This window comes from Sus scrofa, chromosome 14, assembly GCF_054392235.1.
Source record: "Sus scrofa isolate SSC_HxYL_T2T_F1_AM1 chromosome 14, Sscrofa_HxYL_maternal_Yorkshire_Landrace_v2.0, whole genome shotgun sequence".
Classification (NCBI taxonomy): Eukaryota; Metazoa; Chordata; class Mammalia; order Artiodactyla; family Suidae; genus Sus; species Sus scrofa.
In genome coordinates, this window is record NC_139396.1 from 51,387,535 (window position 1) to 51,412,396 (window position 24,862).

The 24,862-nt window shown below is 41.1% G+C and overlaps 1 protein-coding gene across 9 annotated transcripts in view; it reads right to left on the minus strand.

Annotated features, from left to right (window-relative positions):
- The window catches only part of KNTC1 (kinetochore associated 1), an 88,670-nt gene that overhangs the window by 10,679 nt on the left and 53,129 nt on the right, over positions 1 to 24,862 (minus strand). For 4 of the 9 annotated variants that reach the window (XR_002338925.2, XM_084995980.1, XM_084995982.1 and 1 more), the window contains 21 exons: positions 24,440 to 24,578; positions 23,454 to 23,510; positions 22,298 to 22,461; positions 20,333 to 20,437; positions 19,528 to 19,656; positions 18,813 to 18,929; positions 17,247 to 17,356; positions 12,344 to 12,551; positions 10,325 to 10,414; positions 9,304 to 9,475; positions 9,159 to 9,217; positions 8,799 to 9,015; positions 7,433 to 7,506; positions 6,662 to 6,872; positions 6,431 to 6,540; positions 6,011 to 6,057; positions 4,254 to 4,332; positions 2,934 to 3,052; positions 2,425 to 2,560; positions 1,246 to 1,341; positions 599 to 655 (listed from right to left, as the gene is read on the minus strand). Coding sequence is in view for 6 of the 9 variants with exons in the window: in XM_084995980.1 (XP_084852106.1) it covers positions 599 to 655; positions 1,246 to 1,341; positions 2,425 to 2,560; positions 2,934 to 3,052; positions 4,254 to 4,332; positions 6,011 to 6,057; positions 6,431 to 6,540; positions 6,662 to 6,872; positions 7,433 to 7,506; positions 8,799 to 9,015; positions 9,159 to 9,217; positions 9,304 to 9,475; positions 10,325 to 10,414; positions 12,344 to 12,551; positions 17,247 to 17,356; positions 18,813 to 18,929; positions 19,528 to 19,656; positions 20,333 to 20,437; positions 22,298 to 22,461; positions 23,454 to 23,510; positions 24,440 to 24,578 (2,496 nt within the window). In the remaining 3 variants the exon portion in view is untranslated. Of the gene's footprint in view, positions 1 to 598; positions 656 to 1,245; positions 1,342 to 2,424; positions 2,561 to 2,933; positions 3,053 to 4,253; positions 4,333 to 6,010; positions 6,058 to 6,430; positions 6,541 to 6,661; positions 6,873 to 7,432; positions 7,507 to 8,798; positions 9,016 to 9,158; positions 9,218 to 9,303; positions 9,476 to 10,324; positions 10,415 to 12,343; positions 12,552 to 15,652; positions 15,722 to 16,463; positions 16,555 to 16,794; positions 17,357 to 18,812; positions 18,930 to 19,527; positions 19,657 to 20,319; positions 20,438 to 22,297; positions 22,462 to 23,453; positions 23,511 to 24,439; positions 24,579 to 24,862 lie in introns of those variants that run through there. The other 5 variants (XM_084995979.1, XM_084995981.1, XM_021074082.2 and 2 more) reach the window with 3 other exon arrangements.

A 24,862-nucleotide genomic window follows, 5' to 3' on the forward strand; every position in this document is an offset into this window, starting at 1 on the left:
ACAGCAATGCTGGATTCGAGCCGAGTTTGCGACCTAGACCACAGCTCATGGCAACGCCAGATCCTTGACAGACTGAGTGAAGCCAGGGATCGAACCCACAATCCTAGTTGCAGGTTTCTAGTCAGATTCATTTCCACTGAGCCACAATGGGAATTCCAGTGATCTTATATACATATAATGATTATATGTATATGTATATATACATAGAGAGAGTGATTATATGTGTGAACAACACATGAAATTGAAAAAAAAAATGAGTAAGAACATGGTCTCTGACTTTACGGATCTTCAAAGTCTAAGAGGAGCAGGTGAACTGTAGTATAAGTGCAGTAGTTGAACTACACTGTGACTAATGTTACAGCTGAGCCAAAATGTTTTGAGGGCATTAAGTGAAGATGTAACTCATGAAGCCTGAGAACTGGGAGAAGCGATGTCTTGGAGAAGGAGGTGATGCCTGAGCTAAGTCCAGGTACATTTTAATGGAACAAACGGCATCCTGCAGCTTTACTGTGGAGCTGACTACTTAGTCCAGTGTCCCAGTGAGGCCAGCAAGTATAATGATTAAATTCTATAATGTTTACTTTAGAAAACTACATACCTGCCATAAAGAATGGATGCTAGAAATGGCTGTTAAAACCTTCCTTAGATAAGGAATCTGAAAAAATAAAACAGAAGTTCTAAAGACCACCAAAAAGGAAAACTCCAATGTGAAATAACAAATTCTTAAACTTTCACAAGGAATATCAGTAAAACTTATCTTCCATGAGGAACACCAGAGAAGGTCACTGATGAGTTCAAACATCAAAAAAGGCCAGGGAAACTTCTGTTTGTTTCCAGTGAAATTTATGTCAGTTGATTTTGCATTTACTCTGGCCTAACCCCAAGTTCTTTAGTTGGGCACAAACCCAACAAGAGCGAATGTTTTTAGCATACGTCTATTTAATAGCAAGTATCAGTTGCAAAATGTTTAGGACACGTAGTGCAAAATCTCTTTCTTTTCTTTTTTTGTTTTTGTTTCCCCTTTTCTGGTCACCCCAAGACATATGGAGTCCCTGGGCTGGGGATCAGAGCCAAGCCGCAGCTGTGACCTATGGCAACGCTGGATCCTCTAACCCACTGTGCCAGGCCAGGGATAGAACCTGCATCCTGGTACAACAGAGACGCTGCAAATCCCCTTGTGCCACAGCAGGAACTCCATGTGCAAAATCGTTAAAATACTCTGCAGTCTAGGGCACTGAGTCTTACCATATTGAAGCCAAGAAGTTTTTGCAAGAGTCCATTCCACAGGGGCAGATCATAGATTTTGTATTCTAAACAAAGCTCAGTCACCAACTTTACCGCCTGAAGCAGAAAAAGAAAAAAATATCCTGCTGTTTCAGGACACCAGTAAATCAAACCACCTTTGGAAAAAGTAGGGCAGCTGAAAACAAAATATGCTTATAATCAAGGTATGTTTATTTGTCTAATTGCAATGAAGGCCCTCATCTCCCTAGGGAAAGAAAAACAATTACTCCTTTTTTCTTTTTAGGGCCACACCCATGGCATATGGCAGTTCCCAGGCTAGGGGTTGAATGAGAGCTGCAGCTGCTGGCCTACAGCACAGCCACAGCCACATAGGATCTGAGCCACATCTGCAACGTACATCACAGTTCATGGCAACGCCAGATCCTTAACCCACTGAGCAAAGCCAGGGATTGAACCCACATCCTCATGGATCCTAGTTGGGTTCTTAACCTGCCGAGCCACAACAGGAACTCCTATTCTTCTTCTTTCTTGCTGTTATGGACTCAAAAACAGCATCTCAGACTTCCCTCTGCCCCTTTGCTTTCTTCTGTCTGAAGTAGGGAGTCGGTGGTTCTCAAAGTGTGTTCCATGGACCCCTGCATGGGGGGTAGAGGGGTTCCTCATACTCTTTCAGAAAGAACAGGGTCAGAACCACTTCCCTAATGCTATGATGGGGTCTGCCTTTTGTACTATGTTAATATTTGCGCTGGTGGTGCAAAAGCACTGCTGGGTGAACAGTAGGAATCCCTAGCTGCTATTTGTCTGTTGACCTCATATCCTTCCCACCCTGGGCTCCAACTGTCTCAGAGACTAAATTCCCACCAGTAACCAGGAGGAAGAGAAACAACAGTCCCCGCACAGGGCAGTCTTTGCTCCGTCTGGGTGAGGACAGGCAGGCCTTGGGGACAGATTATAAAAGTGTTCTCTCTGGTTGGTGGGGAAGGCTTCAGGCCTTAGGTAAAGGGACTTCCAAGCTGCTTTGTCACCTTCTGCGATAGGAAAGTAGGGCAGCTCTCAGAGCAGTAGAGCTGTTCAGGAATAAGAGTTTCTCTGCTTCTGTCTTTCAGGAATCTGCTGGCAGGCAGCTGAATGAACACAAGAGACGGAGTCCCTTGCCGTTGGGTGATTCAGGGTACATACCATGGATTCGTGGCTGTGGTTTTTCCATAGACCCTTGATCATTCCTTCTTTAGGACTGTTGCAAAATAATTCATATGTGATGGGGATATTCAGAGTCTCGAATGATGCCAGAAAAGTTATACTTTTCAAATAAGATCTGGAAAACAGAGACACGGACAGGAATCATCCTCCCTGGCCACATTTAGGTTGAAAGTAAAAGCCAGCACTTGGACATATTGGGCTGGTTTGTTGTTAAATGTCTATTTCAGGCTTCTATATAGTCATGGAATATTAAAAAGAAATCAATTTGAGCAAGATGAAGAAAACACTCGGGTTCTAAATGTCTCAAAGAACTAAGGGAAACAAGATGTTCTTAAAGGCCTGTTTCCCCTTTGCCAGAATGTCAAGGACACTCAAGGCAATGCTGACACGGCCCCCCTAATGTATTCTTCCAAACTAAGGGGCTTAAGAGTTATGTTTCCAAAGAATGATCTGTTTTCTATGAACACAACTTAAAAAATTCCACTTACTTCACTTCTTCAATGGTTTTTTTGAAGAGAGATTCTATAGTGTCCTTGTCAGCCAAATAGAGAAGACACTGCAGGGCTCGCGTTCTATGGGCATAAGTGAGCTGGTGCACGCCTAACGTCTGTAAGACCAAAAAAGAGGTTTGGAGAGCTGCACCTATGTGGTGTAACTAGGGCACTGAGCTTCAATTTGAGCCACACTGGTTTTTAAAAAAACTAAAATCTGTGTCTGCCCTTCAGGGAGTTAGTGGTTCTCAACGTGTGTTCCATGGACCCCTGCGTGAGGTGAGGTGAGGGGGTTCCTCACACTCTTTCAGAAGCAACAGGGTCAGAGCCACTTTCCTAACACCATGAGGGGGTCTGCCTTTTGCACTATGTTAATATTTGCACGGGTGGTGCAAAAGCTCTGGTGGGTGAACGGTAGGAATACCTAACTGCTATGGCAGCCCCCGCATTCTTCACATTTGCAGCACTGTAAACAAAAGAGACATTTGCTTAAGAAGGTTCTTGATGAAGTGGTAAAAATTTTATTAAACCTCAACTCTTGAATATATTACTATGAATTCACATTTGAATATATACTAATATTAGTTCATCAAACTGTTCTCATTCATGTTCTACATGATCTATGGGAAGTTTGTGAGAAACACACTGTGGTGCAGTGTTTTCAGGGAGAAGCACCTGTACGACTGAGCTGTGAGCTGAACCAGGCACTTTTCATGGAACATCACTTTTTCTTGAAAGAATGACTATCAGATGAAGAAAAAGAAGGGACACCCTCCACCCCTGCTGTCAAGGACATCAGCATCTCAGCCTTTCCCTTTCTTCTATCTATGCCTTTCCTCTCCCCCTGCTCTGGCTGCCTCAGGAGAGCATTTCTAACGCAAAAGCCTGAAGGCCAAGGAAGTCACATTGCCTTTAGGGGAAAGGGAAAGTTTAGTCTAACTAGCTTTAGTTTAGTGGGGAGGGAGGGCTGTGACAGGTCAGGCAGGGTCTGGAGACCAGGGTGGAGACTTCTCTCAGGCCAGGTGGCTTGGGCCCCCGGTATTAGGAATGCTGCTGGACCAGGGTGTTAAAACAGTGAACGTGGACGTGGACAACCAGTGGGAACTGTCCACAGGTGCACCACTCAGCTCGCAGAGCAAGATGTTTCAGAAGCCAGAACTAAATGGGGCTCGGCAGATACTACAATCACCTTTTGTAGAGTAAGTAAGACATACTTTGAATAAGTGCAAAAGTGAGCACTATCTTAATCAAACATGACAATGGTAAACTGTGTGGCTGAGATGCAAAGACAATTTTGAATAAGTTTTTAGAGCTTACGGTTGTAGCTGATGTTGCAAAAATAAACAGCATTCTTGAACTATAATCAATTGGACGAGACAGAAGGAGATACAGGACTCTGAAAAAAAAATGTTTAAGCACATTTAGATTTTAATTTAGTGACAGATTAGCAAAACGATAAACCTGTTTTACTCTCCATAGAAAAAGTCATTACACATCCCAAACACAGGCTGAAAGGGGTATGAGTCAAGGACATTTTTACTATCCCCTTTAAAGGATGCTTAATCTTTTCTTGAGTTCCTTCAGAGCTGAAGAAGATAATAAATACAAAGAATGTCATCAGTCTTCAGGGCCTCAGTCTTTTCATCTGTGAAATGGCTAGTCAACCTCTGATAACCTAAATACTCTCTAGTTAGGAAATTAATACAAACCATAGCTGCAAAGCACACTGAATGCTCCACTCAGAAACTTCTGTTTTAGGAGTTCCCATCGTGGTTCAGTGGAAATGAGGATGTAGGTTCGAGCCCTGATCTTGCTCAGTGAGTTAAGGATCTGGCATTGCTGTGAGTTTGGTGTAGGTCACAGACACAGCTCAGATCTGGTATTGCTATGGCTATGGTAGAGCCCAGTGGCTACAGCTCCGATTCCATCCCTAGCCAAGGAACTTCCATATGCTGTGGGTACAACCCCAAAAAGACAAAGAAAAAGAAGGAAAGAAGGAAAGAAAGAGAAAGAAAGAAAGAAAGAAAGAAAGAAAGAAAGAAAACTTCTGTTTTAGTCCACAGGACTGTGTTAGTGGCACATTTCAACCTCTAGACTCAGGACTGACTGGCCCCCCCAAGAAAAGGGCAGGCTGGATCAGGCATGCTGGAGGGTGTGGGTGTGGGTGGGGCTTCCAGTGGGAAAAGGCAGGAAGTGATGAGATGGGCATGAAGTACCTTTTGGGATCTTCTCTTTGGGGCTTCTCTCTCTCTGAACTGTTTCCCTCTAACCTTTCCAGGTGGCTGGTTCAGACAAATGCCCCAGGAGCTACTTCTTGCTTAGACAAAGGTGTCCCCGCCTGTAAAGGACTAAGCAAGGATGATGGAGTGCAGGAAAGTAGGCCATGGAGGGGATACTAGGCCAGTTCTGCCCAAACCAGGGGAATTCTTTTCCAGGGTTTATCTTTCCATATCCTATCAGAAGTCCAGGGCCGATGTAGGATGTAGGGCTTCATGAGGGACGTGACCTACTTTTCGTCTAGACCAGAATGGCAATAGGCTGGCATGCATGCCACCACTCCCTCTCCCAAGCCTGTGCCAGGCATCATTAATGGAGTACCACATTCTTTGACTTGAGCACATATATAGTCTTCTCAAGAGAGCAAGCCATGACCAATCAGACTTAGCACAGTACACCAGTGTGCCTTTTTTCGTCTCACATTTAGGTCAGAAGGGAAAAAGGAATCCTGGAGACCCGTATCTGAACCAGCCTAGCTCCCAAGGGAGAGAGAGAATACATAGGGGTCTGAGGCCAGAGTCCTAGCTACAGAAGGGTTTTCCTTTGCTTGAGGTACATGTTCTGCTAAAGAAGTTCTAGAAGGAACTCACTGAAGTTTCAGATCTGGGTTGTTTCTTATTTATTCACTGGAGATACTTAAACTCATTCATAGCCATATATCAATGAACTGATTCTTCTCAGAGGTTCTGATTTCTTGTTATATCAAGAAAGTCTTTTCAAAACCAACCTCTGACACATTCATTGGTAAGATTCTTATTGGGCAATGGGATGTAGACAAACGTAAATATAAAGAATACCTTCGGAGTGCTTCATCTTCTTGAAGTTCAAATAATTCTGATGGTTTCTTTGAAAAAGTGAAAAAAAAAGTTAAAAACTGAAGAAAGTTGGTTGACTATATAAGCTTATGAAAAACTATTAGATGAAAAAGCCCAGTATACAAAATGATATTTACAGACAAGTAATTACAGTGTAGTTCATTACTTTATGAAAAAATTCTTGTTTAAAAAGGTTTTTATTTTCATTACTCTAAGAGATGGATCAAAAAAAGACCAAAAAAAAAAAAAAAAAAAAAAAAAAAAAGCTCAAACGTTCCTTCTTCTAAGATTCTGTGCTTCCCGTTAGAGGTCACACATCATTGCAGGATGAACCATCAGCCTTTGAGAAAAGACCAGCAGCTCATATTCAAGAACAGATACTCTGGCCAAGCAAGGACTTACTTCACCAGGTTGAGTGGACGGGCACAGCCATTTTTCCAACAACATGTCCCAGACTTTCTCCAAGTTAATTTCATTGACTTCAGCTATTTCTTTAGCAGCTGCATGAATATCTAAGATATTAAAGACAAAGAATTAAAAAAAGAAAACCCCAAGTTTTCAATGCAAGATACCAGAGAGAATCAAAGGGCTAGTTCTCCTTGGATGCAAAGATAAAAAGGGTTTTGCCCTCACCAGGGTAATCTTTGCCAGATGAATCCTGAATTCTTTGATTTATGCTAGGATGTTCATACAGACTGACAATGAGATGTGCTGGCTTGCCGATCATTCTTAAATACTCTGTAGTGTTCAGCTTGTGGGCTATGAGCACAGCTTCAGTGCCTGATCTCCGGTACTGAATGTGAAGCTTCTTCAACAGAGCTTCAGCTTTTTCATGTGTTTCATCCTTTCAAAAAAATTCCAAGCAAAAAGAAAATCTCATTTTCTAAATGTTAAATGAAACTAAGAATCCATCTTTATCAATCAAGGTTCCCCTCTGACTTAGTTATATCCTTCAGTCTCTACACTAAGCTTTATCCATTTTCTCCATTTCAGGCATCCAACCCTTGAAATCACCAGGGAAGGATAAGAGCACAATTTAAATTAAAGAGAAAGCAGACCTTGCACCCCAGTATTCAACGGCAGCATTCTTTACAAATGCCAAGAAGCAAAGGAGTTCCCTGGTGGCTCAGCAGATTAGGGATCCAGTGTTGTCACTGCTGTGGCTCTGGTTACTGCTGTGGTGAGGGTTCATTCCCTGCCTGAGATCTTTTCCATGCTGCAGTTGAAGCCAAAAAGAAAATAAAAAAATAGGCAGAGCCTCCTTGCCTGCCCGCTTGCATTTCTCACAACCGTCCTATTTTAATAAATCTATTTCTTGACTTAAAAAAAATAATAATAAAAGAAAGACAGACAGACAGAAAAAAAGAAAGGAAGAAGAGACTCAACCTTTTAGTTCATACACACCTCAGATGGGATGTTCTGCAGCCACCTCTCAGCTAAATACAGGCAGAATTTCAAACTGGACATCTTGAAGGAACCTAAAGAGATAAAGAAATGATTTCTAAGTAAATTTTGATCCTTTCAAGACTATGTATTTTAGTCAAATTAGTCAGTTTTAAAACAATTGCGGAAATGTACACTGACAGTAAAAAAAAAAAAAGCATTTTAAACAGGACAGAAGGAAACAAGGCAGGAAGTAAAAGTCCACAAAGGCCCTCCTCTTCAGCTTCTATTCCTATTTCCTAGATTCTTACATTCCTCCCTGTGTGTGTCCACCCGAGCATGCAAACACGCGTTTACAAACATTTTAACCCAAATGGGATAAGATCACACATTTAATATAATTTGATGTTCTCACGTAATACATATCTTCGGGAGTTCCCATCATGGCTCAGCAGAAACAAACCTGACTAGCATCCATGACGATGCAGGTTTGTTCCCTGGTCCCACTCAGTGCGTTAAGGATCCAGCATCGTCGTGAGCTGTGGTGTAAATTGCAGATGAGGCTCAGATCCCACATTGCTGTGGCTCTGGTGTAGGCCAGTAGCTATAGCTCTGATTTGACCCCTAACCTGGGAACCTCCACATGGCATGGGTGTGGCCCTAAAAAGACAAAAGCCAAAAAAAAAAAACCCAAACAAACAAACAAAAAAAAACACTTATCTTGGATACCTCTCCAAATCACCTATGTAGTATTCCATTCTATGAATATGCTCTTTTTTTTTTTTACCAGTTCCTTATGAATGAGCAGTAAAAAGAAACAGTGATTTTTAACGTTTGTTAACAACCAAAAACATGGCAATAAGTGCACGTGTTTGTGTACCTGTTGCTCACATGACAACATCTAAGAATTCATAATTAAAAGTAGGTATGGGAGTTCCCGATGTGGCTCGGCAGTAACAAAACTAACTAGTATCCATGAGGATGCAGGTTCGATCCCTGGCCTTGCTCAGTGGGTTAAGGATCTGGCATTGCTGTGAGCTGTGGTATAGGTGGGTGGCTAAAGCTCCAATTCGACCCATAGCCTGGGAACTTTCCCATGCCAAGGTGCAGCCCTGAAAAGAAAACAACAAAAGAAAGTAGGTATGGTTGTATAAGGGGAAGCATTCATCAATTAGTATTCAAGCTGGGAAACGCCTGTGTCCTCGTACCCAGAGCAAGCAGCATCACTGATAGATACCCCTACAACATTCAGTGATGCTGCAAGAGAGGAGACGAGGCATGTATAACTCCAAGCTGTCAAACTGCTTCTCTGTATATTTTTTTCACTTCAAGTTCCAAAAACAACACAGCCAACCACCTGAAGCCCAATTAAAGGAAGAATCCATACCTTCTGGGACATCCTGGGCAAGACTGATGGCAATGGCTACAGCCCACTCTGGGTTAACTATGGATAACAAGTAGGATTCAATGGTTTGTGTGATCTTCGTTATCTCCTTGTTAATCAGTGTTGAGGATTTAGCTTGTGTTAACAGCAGCAGCTTAGGCTTCAGTTTTTTTTCAAAAACGTGTTTGGCTGTAGACACGTACAGAGTGTCCAGAGAGAACTTCAAAGAAAGGAGAAGTTAAGCCTGACTTTTATGTTCACCGTTAAGGGCTTTATGTGAAAGCTGCATAAAATCCCTCTACATGGGGTCTGAATGAATTATAGGCAAAAGATATATGACTTTTATGAGTTTTAACCCATTACCTTCATTAATTTAGAAATTAAGAGCAAGGTTGGGAAGGATTCTTCGCTGAGTTCCGTAGCTGAAAAGGAAACAAAGACAGCATGATTTATTTAAGAAAAAGGTCTTGGCTATTCTGTGCAATTCCTCAGAAGTTAATGAACATACAAAGAATTTTCCAGAAGTTCTGTGCTGTGCCGAAGAATATCAGATGAAAAGGCAATCTGATTTGGGCAGCTGATGGCAGAGTTATGACGTGTTCCAACATATACTGATATTCTAGGTCCACTGGAGGAGAAATTCTTCTGTATGACTTCAAATGTTTCAGAAGGCTCAATGCCTATATTAAAATAAAAAAGTATTTTCCAGTGAGATTAAACCAATCGTTGTTTTAAAATCACCTAATTCTAGAAGTTCCCGTTGTGGCACAGCAGAAACAATCTGACTAGGAATCACGAGGTTTTGGGTTTGATCCCTGGCTCATTCAGTGGGTTAAGGATCTGGTGTTGCCGTGAGCTGTGGTGTAGGTCACAGACGCGGCTTGGATCTGGCGTTGCTATGGCTGTGGTGTATTGGACCCCTAGCCTGGGAACCTCCATATGCTGTGGGTGCGGCTCTAAAAAGACAAAAAAAAAAAAAAAAAAATTGCTTAAAGTACCAAAATAGAATTGAGGCCAGGACCTACCTACTAACATAGAAAGCTAAATCTGACTCTGGGTCTCACATGCTTTGGGGTTTTTGTTGCCAGATGACAAAATTTTTGCCTGAATTCTTCCGAATCAGTGACATTGCACTCTTGGACAGATTTAAATTGCCTCGATAGAGCAAAATGGATTAAAATAAAATATGGAGAGCACAAAAACTCTTTTTACTTCTGTATCCCTTTTATTAAAGAAAAGGAAATAGAATAAAAAAATGTGCAGTTTATTTTGTCGTTGTTTGTTTTTGGATGCACTTGTAGCATACAGAACTTCCCAAGCCAGGGATCAAAACCAAGCTGCGGCAGTGACCAGAGCCACAGTAATGACAACACCGGATACTTAACCTGCTGAGACACACAGGAACTCCAAAAAAAAGGGACAGTTTAAAGGGAGCTCAGAGGAAAGTCCAGAAAGACACTAGATAACAGTAATTTTTCAATGATACAAATAAAAACATAATTTGAAAATTTACAATATATTTGTTCTACCTGATTAATATTAATGTTGGTTATCTTTTCATCAGCTCTTTCTATGACTTTCAGGACAACTTCAATCATCTCATAGTCATAGGGATCCAACTGCATAAAAACAAAAATATATGAGAATTAGAGATGTTGCCAGGCTGGTTGATGGTTTTATTCAGTTATGTGCATTAGTACAGGTTACATATATAACATCTCAGTGCCCTACAATATTAAATTGTTATTTGAAAAATAAACTAACATTTCCTCATCTCTAAAATTAACTCTATAATTATTATTATTTTTAAAATGTCTACACCCATAGCATATGGAAGTCCTCAGGCCAGGGATTGAATCCAAGCTGCAGTTGCACTCTATGTCACAGGTATGGCAATACTGGATCCTTTAACCCACTGTGCACTGGGCCAGGGATCGAACCTGTGCCTCCACAGGGACCCAAGCTGCTGTAGTCGGATTCTTCACCCATTTCGCCACATTGGGAACTTCTAAAATTAACTCTATGCTTTAAAATGTCTCAAAGGCTATTTTTAAGGCTGTACAAAAGACAATTTTTTATTTAATGTTTTAAAAAGTAAAAAAAAAAAAAAAAAAAAAGCTGTACAAGGCCTTTTTTTTTTTTTTTGCCTTTTAGGGCCACACCCACAGCATATGGAAGTTCCCAGGCTAGGGGTCCAATGAGAGCTACAGCTGCTGGCCTACACCATAGCCATAGCAACACAGGATCTGAGCCGCGTCTGTGACCTACACCACAGCTCATGGCAACGCCGGATCCTTAACCCACTGAGCAAGGCCAGGGATCGAATCCACAACCTCATGGTTCCTAGTCGGATTCATTTCCTCTGCACCACAACGGGAACTCCAAAGCAAAGTTTGAATAAAGAAAAATGTTAAGGTACTAAAAACCTAGAAAGATACACATATCAAAATTTTATAAGATTGTTAAAATTCTGCTACTTCCATTTATGATGAGAAAATTAAAATAGGAGAAAACTGACCTTTTTGGAGGGAAATGACATAATTAAAAATGCAAACAAAACCTTCAAACAAAACCTTTTCAAAGGATTTCATTCCGACTATAACTATATACTAAGATGCAAGAACAAGCTGGGTGGCTTCTATATATGCATTTAGGAGAAAGGAAATATTCTCTTTGTTCTAGTTCTGCCCACACACCATTACATTAAAAAAAAATTTAAATGCCAACTAAATTCACATGAATAACAACACTGAACAAAGTGGGAAGATGATCTCTATAGTCCCTAGAATTTTGAGCAAGTCTATGTAATTTTTGGCTGAATTATAGGTAAAACATAAAAACTGAAGTATTTCTCTTAGTCTTATAGTTTTATTTCTCCTTCCATTCACCTTCATTCCCCCATCAAAGTAGCCCTTAACCTAAAAATTCCAACTCTCAGAAGATCTTAAAAAATAATCAGATGAGAGCAAATTATGTGTACATGAAGACAGACATTTTTAACAACTTAAGATAATGAAATTTAGAAACAGTTTAAATGTCTACTCATAAAGGCCTGGTTAAATACCAGATGTTTTGTCTACATAGTGGGATAAGAAATATGTACCTGTCCAAAATGACATAGATGTATATGTACTGACATACAATGACAATATGGTAAATGAAAGAAGAGTAACAGGATAGTATATTTAAGTCTAAGATGTTCACCAAACTGTAAACATTTTTATCTTTGGGAGTGGGGTTATAGGGAAATTTCACTTTTTGATTTATACCTTCTTCTCTAGTTTGATCTTTTTCAGAGAGATGTGTGCAATTTTTAAAAGTTCAGGGGGAAAAAAGGGGCCCTTCTTTTTTTTTGGGGGGGGAGGAGACAGGAAAAGTGGTATATTAAACTATAATAAAATAGAAAAATCTAAAATTTTTTTTCAAAGTTAATAGCTTACAAAAAAAATAGGACTTATATTTCCCGTCTGTTACTCTACCTATCTGATTAATGAAGGCTGGGAGGGATGTCTGAAAGATCTGACGCATTCATTTCACCGTTCATCTACCTTATGCAGTATTCCGCTGAGACTGATGACCAAATCTTTTGTGCTCCTCAGTAAAGGGACCATTTCGATGGCTTTGGCCAGGAGTTTGGAACGCTGCTCCTGTGTAGATTCCGTGTTTGCGTCTCCCTGGCTTTGGCTGGCGTTAGTGTTGTGGAGGAGTGTTTCGATGAATAGCTGAAGGGCCGCATCAGAGTCCAACTGAAATGTGCTAAGAGAAGTATTCAATAACACATGCATCTTCCAGAGTGCATGCATTTCTTTTTTTTTTTTTTGTCTTTTTGCTATTTCTTTGGGCCGCTCCCGCGGCATATGGAGGTTCCCAGGCTAGGGGTCGAATCGGAGCCGTAGCCACTGGCCTACGCCAGAGCCACAGCAACGCAGGATCCGAGCCGCGTCTGCGGCCTACACCACAGCTCACAGCAACGCCGGATCGTTAACCCACTGAGCAAGGGCAGGGACCGAACCCGCAAACTCATGGTTCCTAGTCGGATTCGTTAACCACTGCGCCACGATGGGAACTCCTGCATGCATTTCTTTTTTATTTTTATTTTTATTTTTATTTTTTTTGCCATTTCTTGGGCCACTCCCGCAGCATATGGAGGTTCCCAGGTTAGGGGTCTAATCGGAGCTGTAGCTGCCAGCCTTCGCCAGAGCCACAGCAACATGGGATCCGAGCTGTGTCTGCGACCTACATCACAGCTCACGGAAACATTAGATACTTAACCCACTGAGCGAGGCCAGGGATCGAACCCGCAACCTCATGGTGCCTAGTTGGATTCGTTAACCACTGAGCCACGACGGGAACTCCTCACACAGCTTTAGATCAAAAAACCAAACAACCCATTGAAAAAATGGTCTGAAGATCTAAATAGACATTTCTCCAAAGACAGACAGATGGCCAAAAAGCACTCGAAAAGATGCTCAACATCACTAATTAGAGAAAATGCACGTCAAAACTACAATGAGATATCACCCCACCTCAGTCAGAATGGCCACCATCAAAAAGTCTACAAACAATAGGAGTTCCCATCGTGGTGCAGTGGTTAACGAATTCGACTAGGAACCATGAGGTCCTGCATGCATTTCTATACAGAATTTCTCACGGAAAATTTAGGTATGTGCTCCCACCACTGAAATCTAACCCTTCCATTGTCCAGTCTCATGATCACGTCATGTACCTGTTTTCAGAGTTAATTACTGCCTTTAAAAAAAAAATTAGATTACTCTTGGTGGGCATGTAGATTGGCACAATCTTGGAGGGAAATTCATAATAAAACTGAAAATACTTATGTCCTTGAGGAGTTCCCATTGTGGCTCAGTGGTAATGAACCTGACTAGTATCCATGAGGACACAGGTTAGATCCTTCGCCTTGTTCAGTGGGTTAAGGATCCAGTGTTGCTGTGAGGTGCGGTTTAGGTCACAGACGTGGCTCGGATATAGCACTGCTGTGGCTGTGGCGTAGGCCAGCAGGTGCAGCTTCCACTCGACTCCTAGCCTGGGAACTCCATATGCCACATGTGTAGTCCTAAAAAGACAAAAAAAAACCCCAAAACCAGATATTCTTGGTGGGTATGCAGACTCACACAATCTTGGAGAGAGATGTGTAATAAAGTTGAAAATACTTATGTCCTTGGGAGTTTGGGGTTAGTTAGATGCAAACTATTACATTTAGAATAGATAAGCAATGAGGCCCTGCTGTATGGCACAGGGAACTATATCTAGTTACTTGTGACAGAACTTGATGGAAGATAACATGAGAAAAATAATGTATATATGTGTATGATTGGGTCACTTTGTTGTACAGCAGAAATTGACAGAACAATGTAATTCAACTATAAAAAAATTTAAAAATTAAAAAAAAAAAAAAAACTTAGTCTTGTTTTTTTATAGGGCCGCCTCAAGGCATATGAAGGTTCCCAGGCTAGGGGTCGGATTGGAGCTGTAGCTGCTGGCCTATGCCACAGCCACATCAACATCAGATCCGAGCTGTCCCTGCAACTTACACCACAGCTCACGGCAATGCCAGATCCTTAACCCACTGAGTGAAGCCAGGGATTGAACCTGCGTCCTCATGGATGCTAGTCAGATTTATTTCCGCTGAGCCACAACAGGAACTTCCTACTTATGTCCTTTATTAGAGCAAATCCACTTTCATACACTTCACAAAAGTAGCAAAGATACACATAAGGGTGTCCCGTAAAAATTGCTTGCGATATTTAAAAGTTGGAAATGGGGAGTTCCCGTCGTGGCGCAGTGGTTAATGAATCCGACTAGGAACCATGAGGTTGCGGGTTCGGTCCCTGCCCTTGCTCAGTGGGTTAACGATCCGGCATTGCCGTGAGCTGTGGTGTAGGTTGCAGACGGGGCTTGGATCCTGTGTTGCTGTGGCTCTGGCGTAGGCCGGTGGCTGCAGCTCCGATTCGACCCCTAGCCTGGGAACTTCCATATGCTGCAGGAGCGGCCCAAGAAATAGCAAAAAAAAAAAAAAAAAATTATTAAAAAAAAAAATAGGGAGTTCCCGTCGTGGCGCAGTGGTTAACGAATCCGACTAGGAACCATGAGGTGGCGGGTTCGGTCCCTGCTCTTGCTCAGTGGGTTAACGATCCGGCGTTGCCGTGAGCTGTGGTGTAGGTCGCAGACGCGGCTCGGATCCTGCGTTGCTGTGGCTCTGGTGTAGGCCGGTGGCTGCAGCTCCGATTCGACCCCTAGTTGGGAACCTCCATATGCCGAGGGAGCGGCCCAAGAAATAGCAACAACAACAACAACAACAACAAAAAGACAAAAAAAAAAATAAAAAATAAAAAATAAAAAAAGTTGGAAATGGGAATTCCCATTGTGGCTCAGTGGTAATAATCTGATTAGTAACCATGAGGATATGGGTTTGATTCCTGGCCTCGATTAGTGGGTTAAGGATCTGGTATTGCCGTGAGCTGTGATGTAGGTCATAGACACGGCTCAGAATCCACCTTGTTGTAGCTGTGGTGCAGTCTGGCAGCTGTAGCTCTACTTCAACCCCTAGCCTGGGAACTTCCATCTACTGTAGGTGCAGCCCTAAAAGCAAAGAAAAAAAAGTTGGAAACAATAACTCATCAACAGGGAGCTGGTTAAATGACTCATACAAAAGAATATCTCAGGGTTAACAGATATGAGAAAGGGAATATATGTCCTAGTCTAAGACAACATTTTTATTTTGTTACACGAATGATATGCGCTACAAGATAATGTACAGTTGTTTCTGAGAAATTTTTTAAAATGCATGTTAGTAAATGCGTAAGGAAAAAAAAAAAACCCACGTGAATAATACAGACCAAACTCTTTTAACAGTGATGATCCCTTGGGGTGGGATTATGTGGGACTTCAATTTTAATATGGTCCATCTGAATTAGAAAAAAGAGTAGTTTCAAAATTGAGTCGGGTTAGTATAGACAAAGCAATAGCTGAAATGCCTTTTATCCCCTATTAATAAAAGAGGGATAGTTTAATTTGCTGTATAGAATGACTGAAATGTCAAGAAAAGCTATAAATATGATAATTTTAAAGTCATTCCCTGAAATTCTAAAAGTCATCTAAATTTACTCAGCAGGGAGTTCTGTCGTGGCTCAGTGTTAATGAACATGACTAGTACCCATGAGGACGTGGGTTAGATGCCTGGCCTTGCTCAGGGGGTAAGGATCCAGTGTTGCCATGAGCTGTGATTTAGGTTGCAGATATGGCTCTGACACCTCCTTACTGTGGCTGTGGTGTAGGCTGGTAGCTGCAACTCTGATTCGACCCCTAGCCTGGGAACTTCTATATGCCACAGGTGCAGCTGTAAAAAGAAAAATAAATACATAAATAAATTGCTGATAATATACAATAAAAATTAAAGGAGATGATCTGTGGGAAAGCACTTTGAAACTAACAATGGGTCAGCAAACCTGTTTTGTATTTATTAGATTAAAAACATCTGAGATATAAATTACAAATCATTTGATCCACCTTATCACAGTAAACTGTGTCTATAAATAATGTTTAGTCTTAGTTTTTTATTCACTTAAGTTATTTAAAAAAAATTCTCCCTGAATCATACTTTCCATCAATTTTTAATTTAAGATCACCTTGTTCCTAAGGTGATCTGAATTTTTTTTTTCTTTTGCTTTTTAGGGCCACACTCACGGACAGAATGTGGAGGTTCCTAGGCTGGGGTCAAATCAGAGTTGTAGCTGCCGGCCTACACCACAGCCAGAGCAACACCAGATCCGAGCCATGTCTGCGACCTGCACCACAGCTCATGGCAACACCAGATCCTTAACCCACTGAGTGAGGCCAGGAACCTTCGTCCTCATGGACACTAGTCAGATTGATTTCCGCTGAGCCATGATGGGAACTCCTGAATTTTTTTTTAAATGGTTGCACCCATGGCATACAGAAGTTCCCAGGCCAGGGACTGAGTCTGAACTGCAGCTGTGACCTATGCTGTGCTGGGTCAGAGACCAAATCCTCGCCTCCAGAGTGACTTGAACCACTGTAGTTGGATTCTTAACCCACTGCACCATAGCAGGAATTCCTAAATTGATCTGATTAAACTTAATTGCTCAGGAGAATAGTCTCAAACTTCCCTGATCAATGGAACTGTCTGGAGCTCCTATTAATACCAGATTCCTGGGGTCTCAGCCCGGACCTGATGAGTCAGAACCACCACAGAGGAACCCAGGGATCTGTATTTTTAATCAAGTGCCTGAGGTGATGCTTATCCTGAGGTAAGTTGGGAAAAGACTAAACAGTGAATTAAAAAGTGGGTGAGCAAAAGAAAACAGAGGTCTATGGGCCACATGAAATAATCAGTTACTACTGTGCTCTCCAAGTAGAATTTCCAGTTTGTTAAGCTAACAGCAAAAATACCACTGAAATTTAAAGAATTACCTGCAATATTCCAGAATGAGGCTTGTGTCCATGTCTATATTCTTCACAAGAGCTTTAATTAGGTCTTTCTTGGTAAGAAAATGTTGCCGGAAAACCGGCTGGAAAGAAATCTAGAAATAAAAAGAGCAAAACAAAAACCATGCTAAACTGAAATGTATCAGAATAAGGGGACCATCATGACTTGCCGGTTCACTATCCATTTTTATAGAGAAATGTTTTTCTTTTTCATTTTTTTTTTGGCTGCGCCTGCAGCATACACAAGTTCCTAGGCCCATAACTGAACTGGCACCACAGCAGTGAACTGAGCCACAGCAGGGACAATGCTGGATCCTTAACCTGTAGGGCTACCAGAGAACACCTAGAAACATTTTTCTATAGCTCCTTTGACTTTTATCATATTACCCAACTCGAACTTCACTCTGAAATTTCAGGTATATTTGGCTATGTATCCAAAATCTCTCTTGGTCACACTCACTGTCTCTTCATCAGCGAAGTTTGTTTGTTAGCAACAAATAGTCCCATTACTGCATAGGAACTAGGTTCCAAGCATACCTCATTTCTGTAGTGGTTACAGTCCTAATAAGTCAACTATTTGCAAATACATCTTTCCTTCTTTTTTCTGTTTTTTGTTTATATGGCTGCACCTGTGGCATATAGAAGTTCCCAGGCTAGGGGTTGAATTGGAGCTGCAGCTGAGGCCTATGCACAGCTTGCGACAATACTGGATCCTTAACCCACTGAGAAAGGCTCAGGGATCAAACTCACATCCTCATGGATACTATGCTGGGTTCTTAACTCACTGAGCCACAATGGGAATTGCCTCTATTGCAAATAAAATAAAATGTTTTACATTCACAAGCAAGTAAAACAGGGCTTTGTTTCTGTAAATTGAAAAATAAAGGCCACTTACCTTTCCTAGGAGTTCTGAAGCTTAGTACACTTGTACTACATTTTAATATTATCTTTAAATGGCACCAAAAAAATTATGAGGTTAAAGGGTAGGCCTAGGAGCTCCTGTTGTGGCTCAAAGATAACGAACCCAACTAGTATCCATGAGGACTCAGGTTCAATCCCTGGCCCCACTCACTGGGTTAACGGATCTGGTGTTGCAGTGAGCTATGGTGTAGGTCGCAGACACAGCTCAGATCTGTCATTGCTGTGGCGTAGGGTGGAAGGTGAAGCTCCAATTCGACCCCTAGCCTGGGAAATTTCATGTACCACGGGTGCGGCCCTAAAAAGTGGGGAAAAAAAAAAAAAAAAAAAGTAGGCCTAGAATAGCTTAAATGTCAATTAATATTAGATATATTCCTATTAACGAGAAGGCTAAGCAGAGGAAGTGTCAAGCCTCTTCTAATTTCCTTCAAAATAGAGCAAAAAGGAAATGAGGCAAAAGGTCTTGGTTTCTTTGAAAGCACCAATGTGTGTACTTAAATATAACTAAAATGTGCCAGTCAATTTATACATGACCTCTCCAAAATTAAAGAATAACGAGATCTTTGTTTTAAACTTTCCAACCGGGTAATTATCAGAATGGAGGAAACTCCTGACACTCTGAAGAATACTCACACCAAGTTTACTAAGACGAATACCCCACTGAGCATCTGTACTGAGTTCACAGAACTTAAGCTCCATTTCTGTTTCCTGATAGAGACTGGCCAGCTTAGAGCCCACCAGAGATATTGCCTGAAAAATTAAAATTAAAATTAAAATGGAAATAGAGTGTGTTTTACCTTTGATATGAAACCCAACAGTAAAAAACAATCTTTATGTTAACAGTTGGAATGTTAAACATTGCTTTGTATACTGTCATTACCTACACAATATTTAAGTAATCTGGCTTTTAGTATGCTGCCATAAATTGAATTTCTTTAGTAAGAAAAGGCTAAACTTTAGCTATCTTGCATATAAGACCCCCACAAAAGGCAAATTTTAAATAGCATCAAAGACAAGTTTTGCATTCATTAAACTCAACCTATCCAAAAAAAAAAAAAAAAAAAAAGTTCCTGAGTCTTTGGTTTCAAATACACAGAGCAGTGGGGCTCTCTGGCTGCATACAGATTTAAGAAACAGAAAATATCATTATTCTTTGGGTTGAACAATGCTTAGGATCTGCATATTTATTCACTGGTGTGTCACTACTTAAGGAAAAGCTGGTAAAAACTATGTAAATTAGCTTGACCTTTCTTTCACTAAATCTTTAAGATCTGGTGGCAAAGACAACTTTATTTTTTCCCCTAAATCTTTACTATTTTAAGGACTGAAGGTGTGCTTCTGGTCATACCAACACTTTGTCGTAATTCTGCCATGCTTTATCTATGAGCTTCCAGAGATTTTCAAAGACTGCTTTTTGTGGTAAGAGAGTACAATATCCTAAGGCCAAGTCGTGATCCACCAGGCGGCAATTAAATACCTGCGGGAGAAAGCATCCAGAGGAGCAAGTTCTTCACCATCAAAACAGAATTTAGTCTCTAAAAGCTGACTTTGCCCTGAATTTTAATTATAAACCCTATGAAAGAACAACCGTTTCATGAAAAGTTATTTATAATAAACTAGTTCCAACTTATTTGCTTAGTTTTAATGTCTTTTATCACTATTATAAATTAAAGGAAAGCAACTATTACAAGTTCTATACAACCCAGATCCCTTACCTTGTCTCCTGCATGAGTAATCCATTATTTCTCTTCAAATCCCCAACATCCCTTCCAGATCCTGATTCTTTTTTTGTGTGTGTGTCTTTTTAGAGCCACACCCACGGCATATAGAGATTCCCAGGCTAGTGGTCAAATCAGAGCTATAGACGCTGGCCTACACCACAGCCACAACTACGCCAGATCCGAGCCATATCTGCAACCTACACCACAGCTCAAGGCAATGCCAGATCCTTAACCCACGGAGTGAGGCCACAGATTGAACCTGCGTCCTCATGGATGCTAGTCAGATTGTTTCTGCTACAACGGCAACTCCCAGCTCCTGACTCTTACCGCACTGAGAAATCAGATGCAACCAGGAGGGAGAAGGCGAGGGAGAGGGGAAGAAAGAGCATGGAAGAGAACATGAGAGCTTGAGCACTTACCACAAATACTCACTTTGTACAAGAGTGTTGTGGCATTTCCCTTGATAAACGTAACAGCTTTCTCTTTCAATTCCATAACCACATCCCTGGATTTAACTAATGTGGCCTCTCCAAACAACTTTTAGAAAAGAACAAAAGAATCTTTAGGTACACTTCTGTGCACTGTTTTGAAAACTTTGTTTAAATATTCACCAACTTTGAAAATTCATCATTACATGCAAAAAGATTTGGCATTTTAATCTATAACAACAGAAAGCTAGGGCTTGCAGGGGAAGTGACTGGGAAGGGGCAAAAAAGAACGTTTTAAAATACTCTGTATCTGCTGTGTAGCACTGGGAACTCTAGTCACTTATGATGGAGCATGATAATGTGAGAAAAAAGAATGTATACATGCATGTGTAACTGTGTCACCATGCTGCACAGTAGAAAATTGACAGAACATTGTAAACCAGCTATAATGGAAAAAAATAAAAATCATTTAAAAAATAATTAGATTAAATAAAATACTCTGTAATCTTTTTTTTTTTTTTTTTTTTTTTTTGTCTTTTTAGGGCTACACCCTCAGCATATGGAAGTTTCCAGGCTAGGAGTCAAATAAATCACAGCCGCAGCTGCCAGCCTACACCACAGCCATAGCAATGCAGTATCTGAGCCGATTCTGTGACTTACACCACAGATCACGACAACACTGGATCCTTAACCCACTGAGTAAAGCCAGGGATCGAACTCGTTTCCTCATGGATACTAGTCGGGTTTGTTATTGCTAAGCCATGGCAGGAACTCCAAAATACTCTGTAATCTTGATTGTGGTGTTGGTGATAAAGTGACATTGCTTGATATACTTAAAACATGAGCCTTTTAATTGTGAAAGCTAAACTTGGATCAAGTTAACTTTTTAAAAAATTGGCATTTAGTAAATATCAACAAATAGAAATGAATGCAATTCCCTCTGAGATCAGCTTCATAAGCAAATTATCAGCAAGTAGCCTATCTTCTAGTCTTTTTTTTTTTGTATTCTTTTTTTTTTTTTTTGTCTTTTTGCCATTTCTTGGGCCATTCCCACAGCATATGGAGGTTCCCAGGCTAGGGGTCTAATCGGAGCTGTAGCTGCCAGCCTACGCCAGAGCCACAGCAATGCAGGATCCGAGCTGCGTCTGCAACCTACACCACAGCTCACAGCAACGCCGGATTGTTAACCCACTGAGCAAGGGCAGGGATCGAACCCGCAACCTCATGGTTCCCAGTTGGATTCGTTAACCACTGCGCCACGATGGGAATTCCTCCTTTTTTTTTTTTGTATTCTAGTCTCTTTTCTTTCCCTTTTTTTTTTTTTGCTTTTTTAGGGCCACACCTGCAGCATATGGAAGTTCCCAGGCTAGAGGTCAAATCGGAGCTACAGCTGCCGATCTACGCCACAGCCACAGCAACACCAGATCCGAGCCGCATCTGTGACCTACACCACAGCTTATGGCAAGCCTGGATCCTTAACCCACTGAACGAGGCCAGGGATCGAACCGGCAACCTCATGGTTCCTAGTTGGATTCGCTTCCGCTGTGCCACCACGGGAACTCCTAGAATCTTTTCAATGAAGCTGTCAGGTAATAATTATAATAGTTGGGGCCACAAATAGCAGATCAATACTTTTGACTTGATGTGGTCACTGGGCTTAGAATAAGAGAACTTACCATTGCAACCAAAAATCTCGGATGACTTACTTTACCTCCCTGAATCTGAGTTTCTTTATTTGCAAAGTGGAGTCTCTGAGGTTTATTTGTAAAGATTGGGTATGAAAATGTGTGCAAGTACTTTGAACTACACCTGAATCTGCACAGATGTTCAACAGATGTTTCCTAAATCTGACAAATTACCAATTTCCTTACTACAAAGCCAAACAGGAAATTCTCCAAATGCTTTTGTTGGGCAGTGCTTCTGTATTTATGCTCATGTAGAGTGAAAGTATTTGTTCTCAAAACTATACCTTTTCACTCAAACTGGCATTCATGAAATTTGACATAGAGTGCTGAAGACAGGTACCAAATGAACCAACTACAAATCTCAGGGCTAGCTCCCACTGGCTGGATTCCTGAAGGTTCTGAAGCAAGGCAGAGATGGAACTGACAACAGGTAACACAAGACTGTTTCCTGTGAAATGATAGAAGTTATTTTATTTGAGTAAAATATTTCAAAATTTAGATTTTTTTGATGTTTTTAAGGCTGCACCTGCAGGGTATGGAAGTTCCCAGGCTAGGGGTGGAATCGGAGCTGCAGGGGCTGGCCTACGCCACAGCCACAGCCACCCCGGATCGGAGCCACATCTTCGACCTATGCTGCAGGTTGTGGCAACACCAGATCCTTAATCCACTGAACAAGGCCAGGGATTGAACCTGCATCTTCATGGACACTGTCATGTTTTTAACCTGCTGAGCCACAATGGGAACTCTTAGATTTTTTTTTTAAACAAAGAAAGGTCCTATCTGGAAATGGTTCTCAAGCATGGTCTACTTTTTAAATGCAGGTAATGGTCATAAATGAGAAAGCTAACATGAGGCTTGTCTAAAGCAGAAAATAGCTAGTTACATGGACACTGAGGTAATTATAACTTGTCAGTTTTGAGATGCTTGAATAATTAGCAGAAGAAAACCATTTCTCTACTTGGAAGACCAAAATTTATCAACCAATTCATAAAAGTGAACCCTATAAGGCAAATGACACATTCTCCTGACCCTTTGGAACAGTAACTGTGAAACAGTAATAACTAAGTAACTACAGTAAGGACATCATCAGATTCACATTCAGAATTTCAAAAAAAAGAAAAATTTTTTTTTTGTCTTTTCTAGAGCCGAACCCACAGCATATGGAGGTTCCAAGGATAGGGGTCTAATCAGAGCTGAAGCCGCCGGCCTACGCCAGAGCCACAGCAACGTGGGATCCGAGAGCGTCTGCAACCTATACCACAGCTCACGGCAATGCCAGATCCTTAACCCACTGAGCAAGGCCAGGGATCAAACCCGAAAACTTATGGTTCCCAGTTGGATTTGTTAATCACTGAGCCATGATGGGAATTCCCTAAAAATTTCTCTGTTGGGCATTTACAGAGTTATAATACAATGGTATACATTTCTGATGTCAGATACCTTCGCTGATGGAGCAGTACGGTAAACTTGTAGAATCCAAGGGATATCTCTTGCTTTCTACAAAAGAGGATAAATTCAATAACAATAAGTAAAATAAACTCTTGTATAGAGCACATGGTCCCAGAAATACTTTAATTTTGTGCTCTTATCAAATAATGTTCTAAAGCAACCTGCTACTTAAAAAAACAAACAAACACTTATGAGACACAACCTAGAATAGATTTACAAGGAGATCCTGCTGAATAGCATTGAGAACTTTATCTAGATACTCATGTTGCAACAGAACAAAGGGTGGGGAAAAAAAATGTAATTGTAATGTATACATGTAAGGATAACTTGATCCCCTTGCTGTACTGTGGGAAAATAAAAAACAAAAAACAAACAAACAAACCCAAACTTAAGTATACATACAGAAAATTACACAGATAAGTGTATGTCCAGACCAAGACACAGAACACTACTAGCACCCAGGAGCTGCCCCCGGGCCCACTTCCAGTCAGCCCTGCAAGGGTAACCATGACTATGACTTCTAACAGCATGACCTCCTCATAGACTGTCCTTGTACTTTATGTAAATGAAATCACACAACACGCACTCTTTTGTTGCACTTCATTTGTTCAGCATTATGCCTACAAGATTATGCCTATAGGATTCATCTATATTACCCTGTGTAGTTCCACTTCCAAACCTCTAGATATGTTTTGTTTTTCTTTTTAGGGCTGTACCCACAACATATGGAAGTTCCCAGGCTAGGGGTCAAATTGGAGCTATAGCTGCCAGCCTACGCCACAGCCACAGCAATGCCAACTCAGAGATGCATCTGTGACCTATGCCAGAGCTCGTGGCCATGCCAGACCCTTAACCCACTGAGCAAGGCCAGGGATGGAACCTGAATCCTCCTGGATACTAGCCATTAACCTCTGCAGTTTAAACTTGCACAAAGCAGAAATATGCAGAAAAAAAAAAAATGACAGAATGAGATTTACCGGCTAGAGGCACAAGTGATGAAATTAACTCATAGATGACAGGGAGAACCATGTGGGACTCGAGAACTATTCCATCTTCGCTGAAGAAGTCACTGTAAGACCACTCTTCGTATGGATCTTTATGAGTCCCCAGAGAAGTCTAAATAACAAATCGCAGAGAAAAGACATGGATGAGCCCACTGCAAAACACAGACACCCTCTTCACCAAGCAGAATCCAGAACCAGATCAGATCCATCAGAGTCAAATGCAGCTTTGATGGTCAAATACAACTATGTGGTCTGTTTCTCCCAACCTATGGCTTATAATAGTGCCACTTTAAATTAAATTGTTACTCTGGACAATGTCCAGGGATGCCTTGTTTGAGGCCCAATATTTCAAAAGATAGTGCAAATTAAAGCCAATAAATATGACTAGGAAAGAGA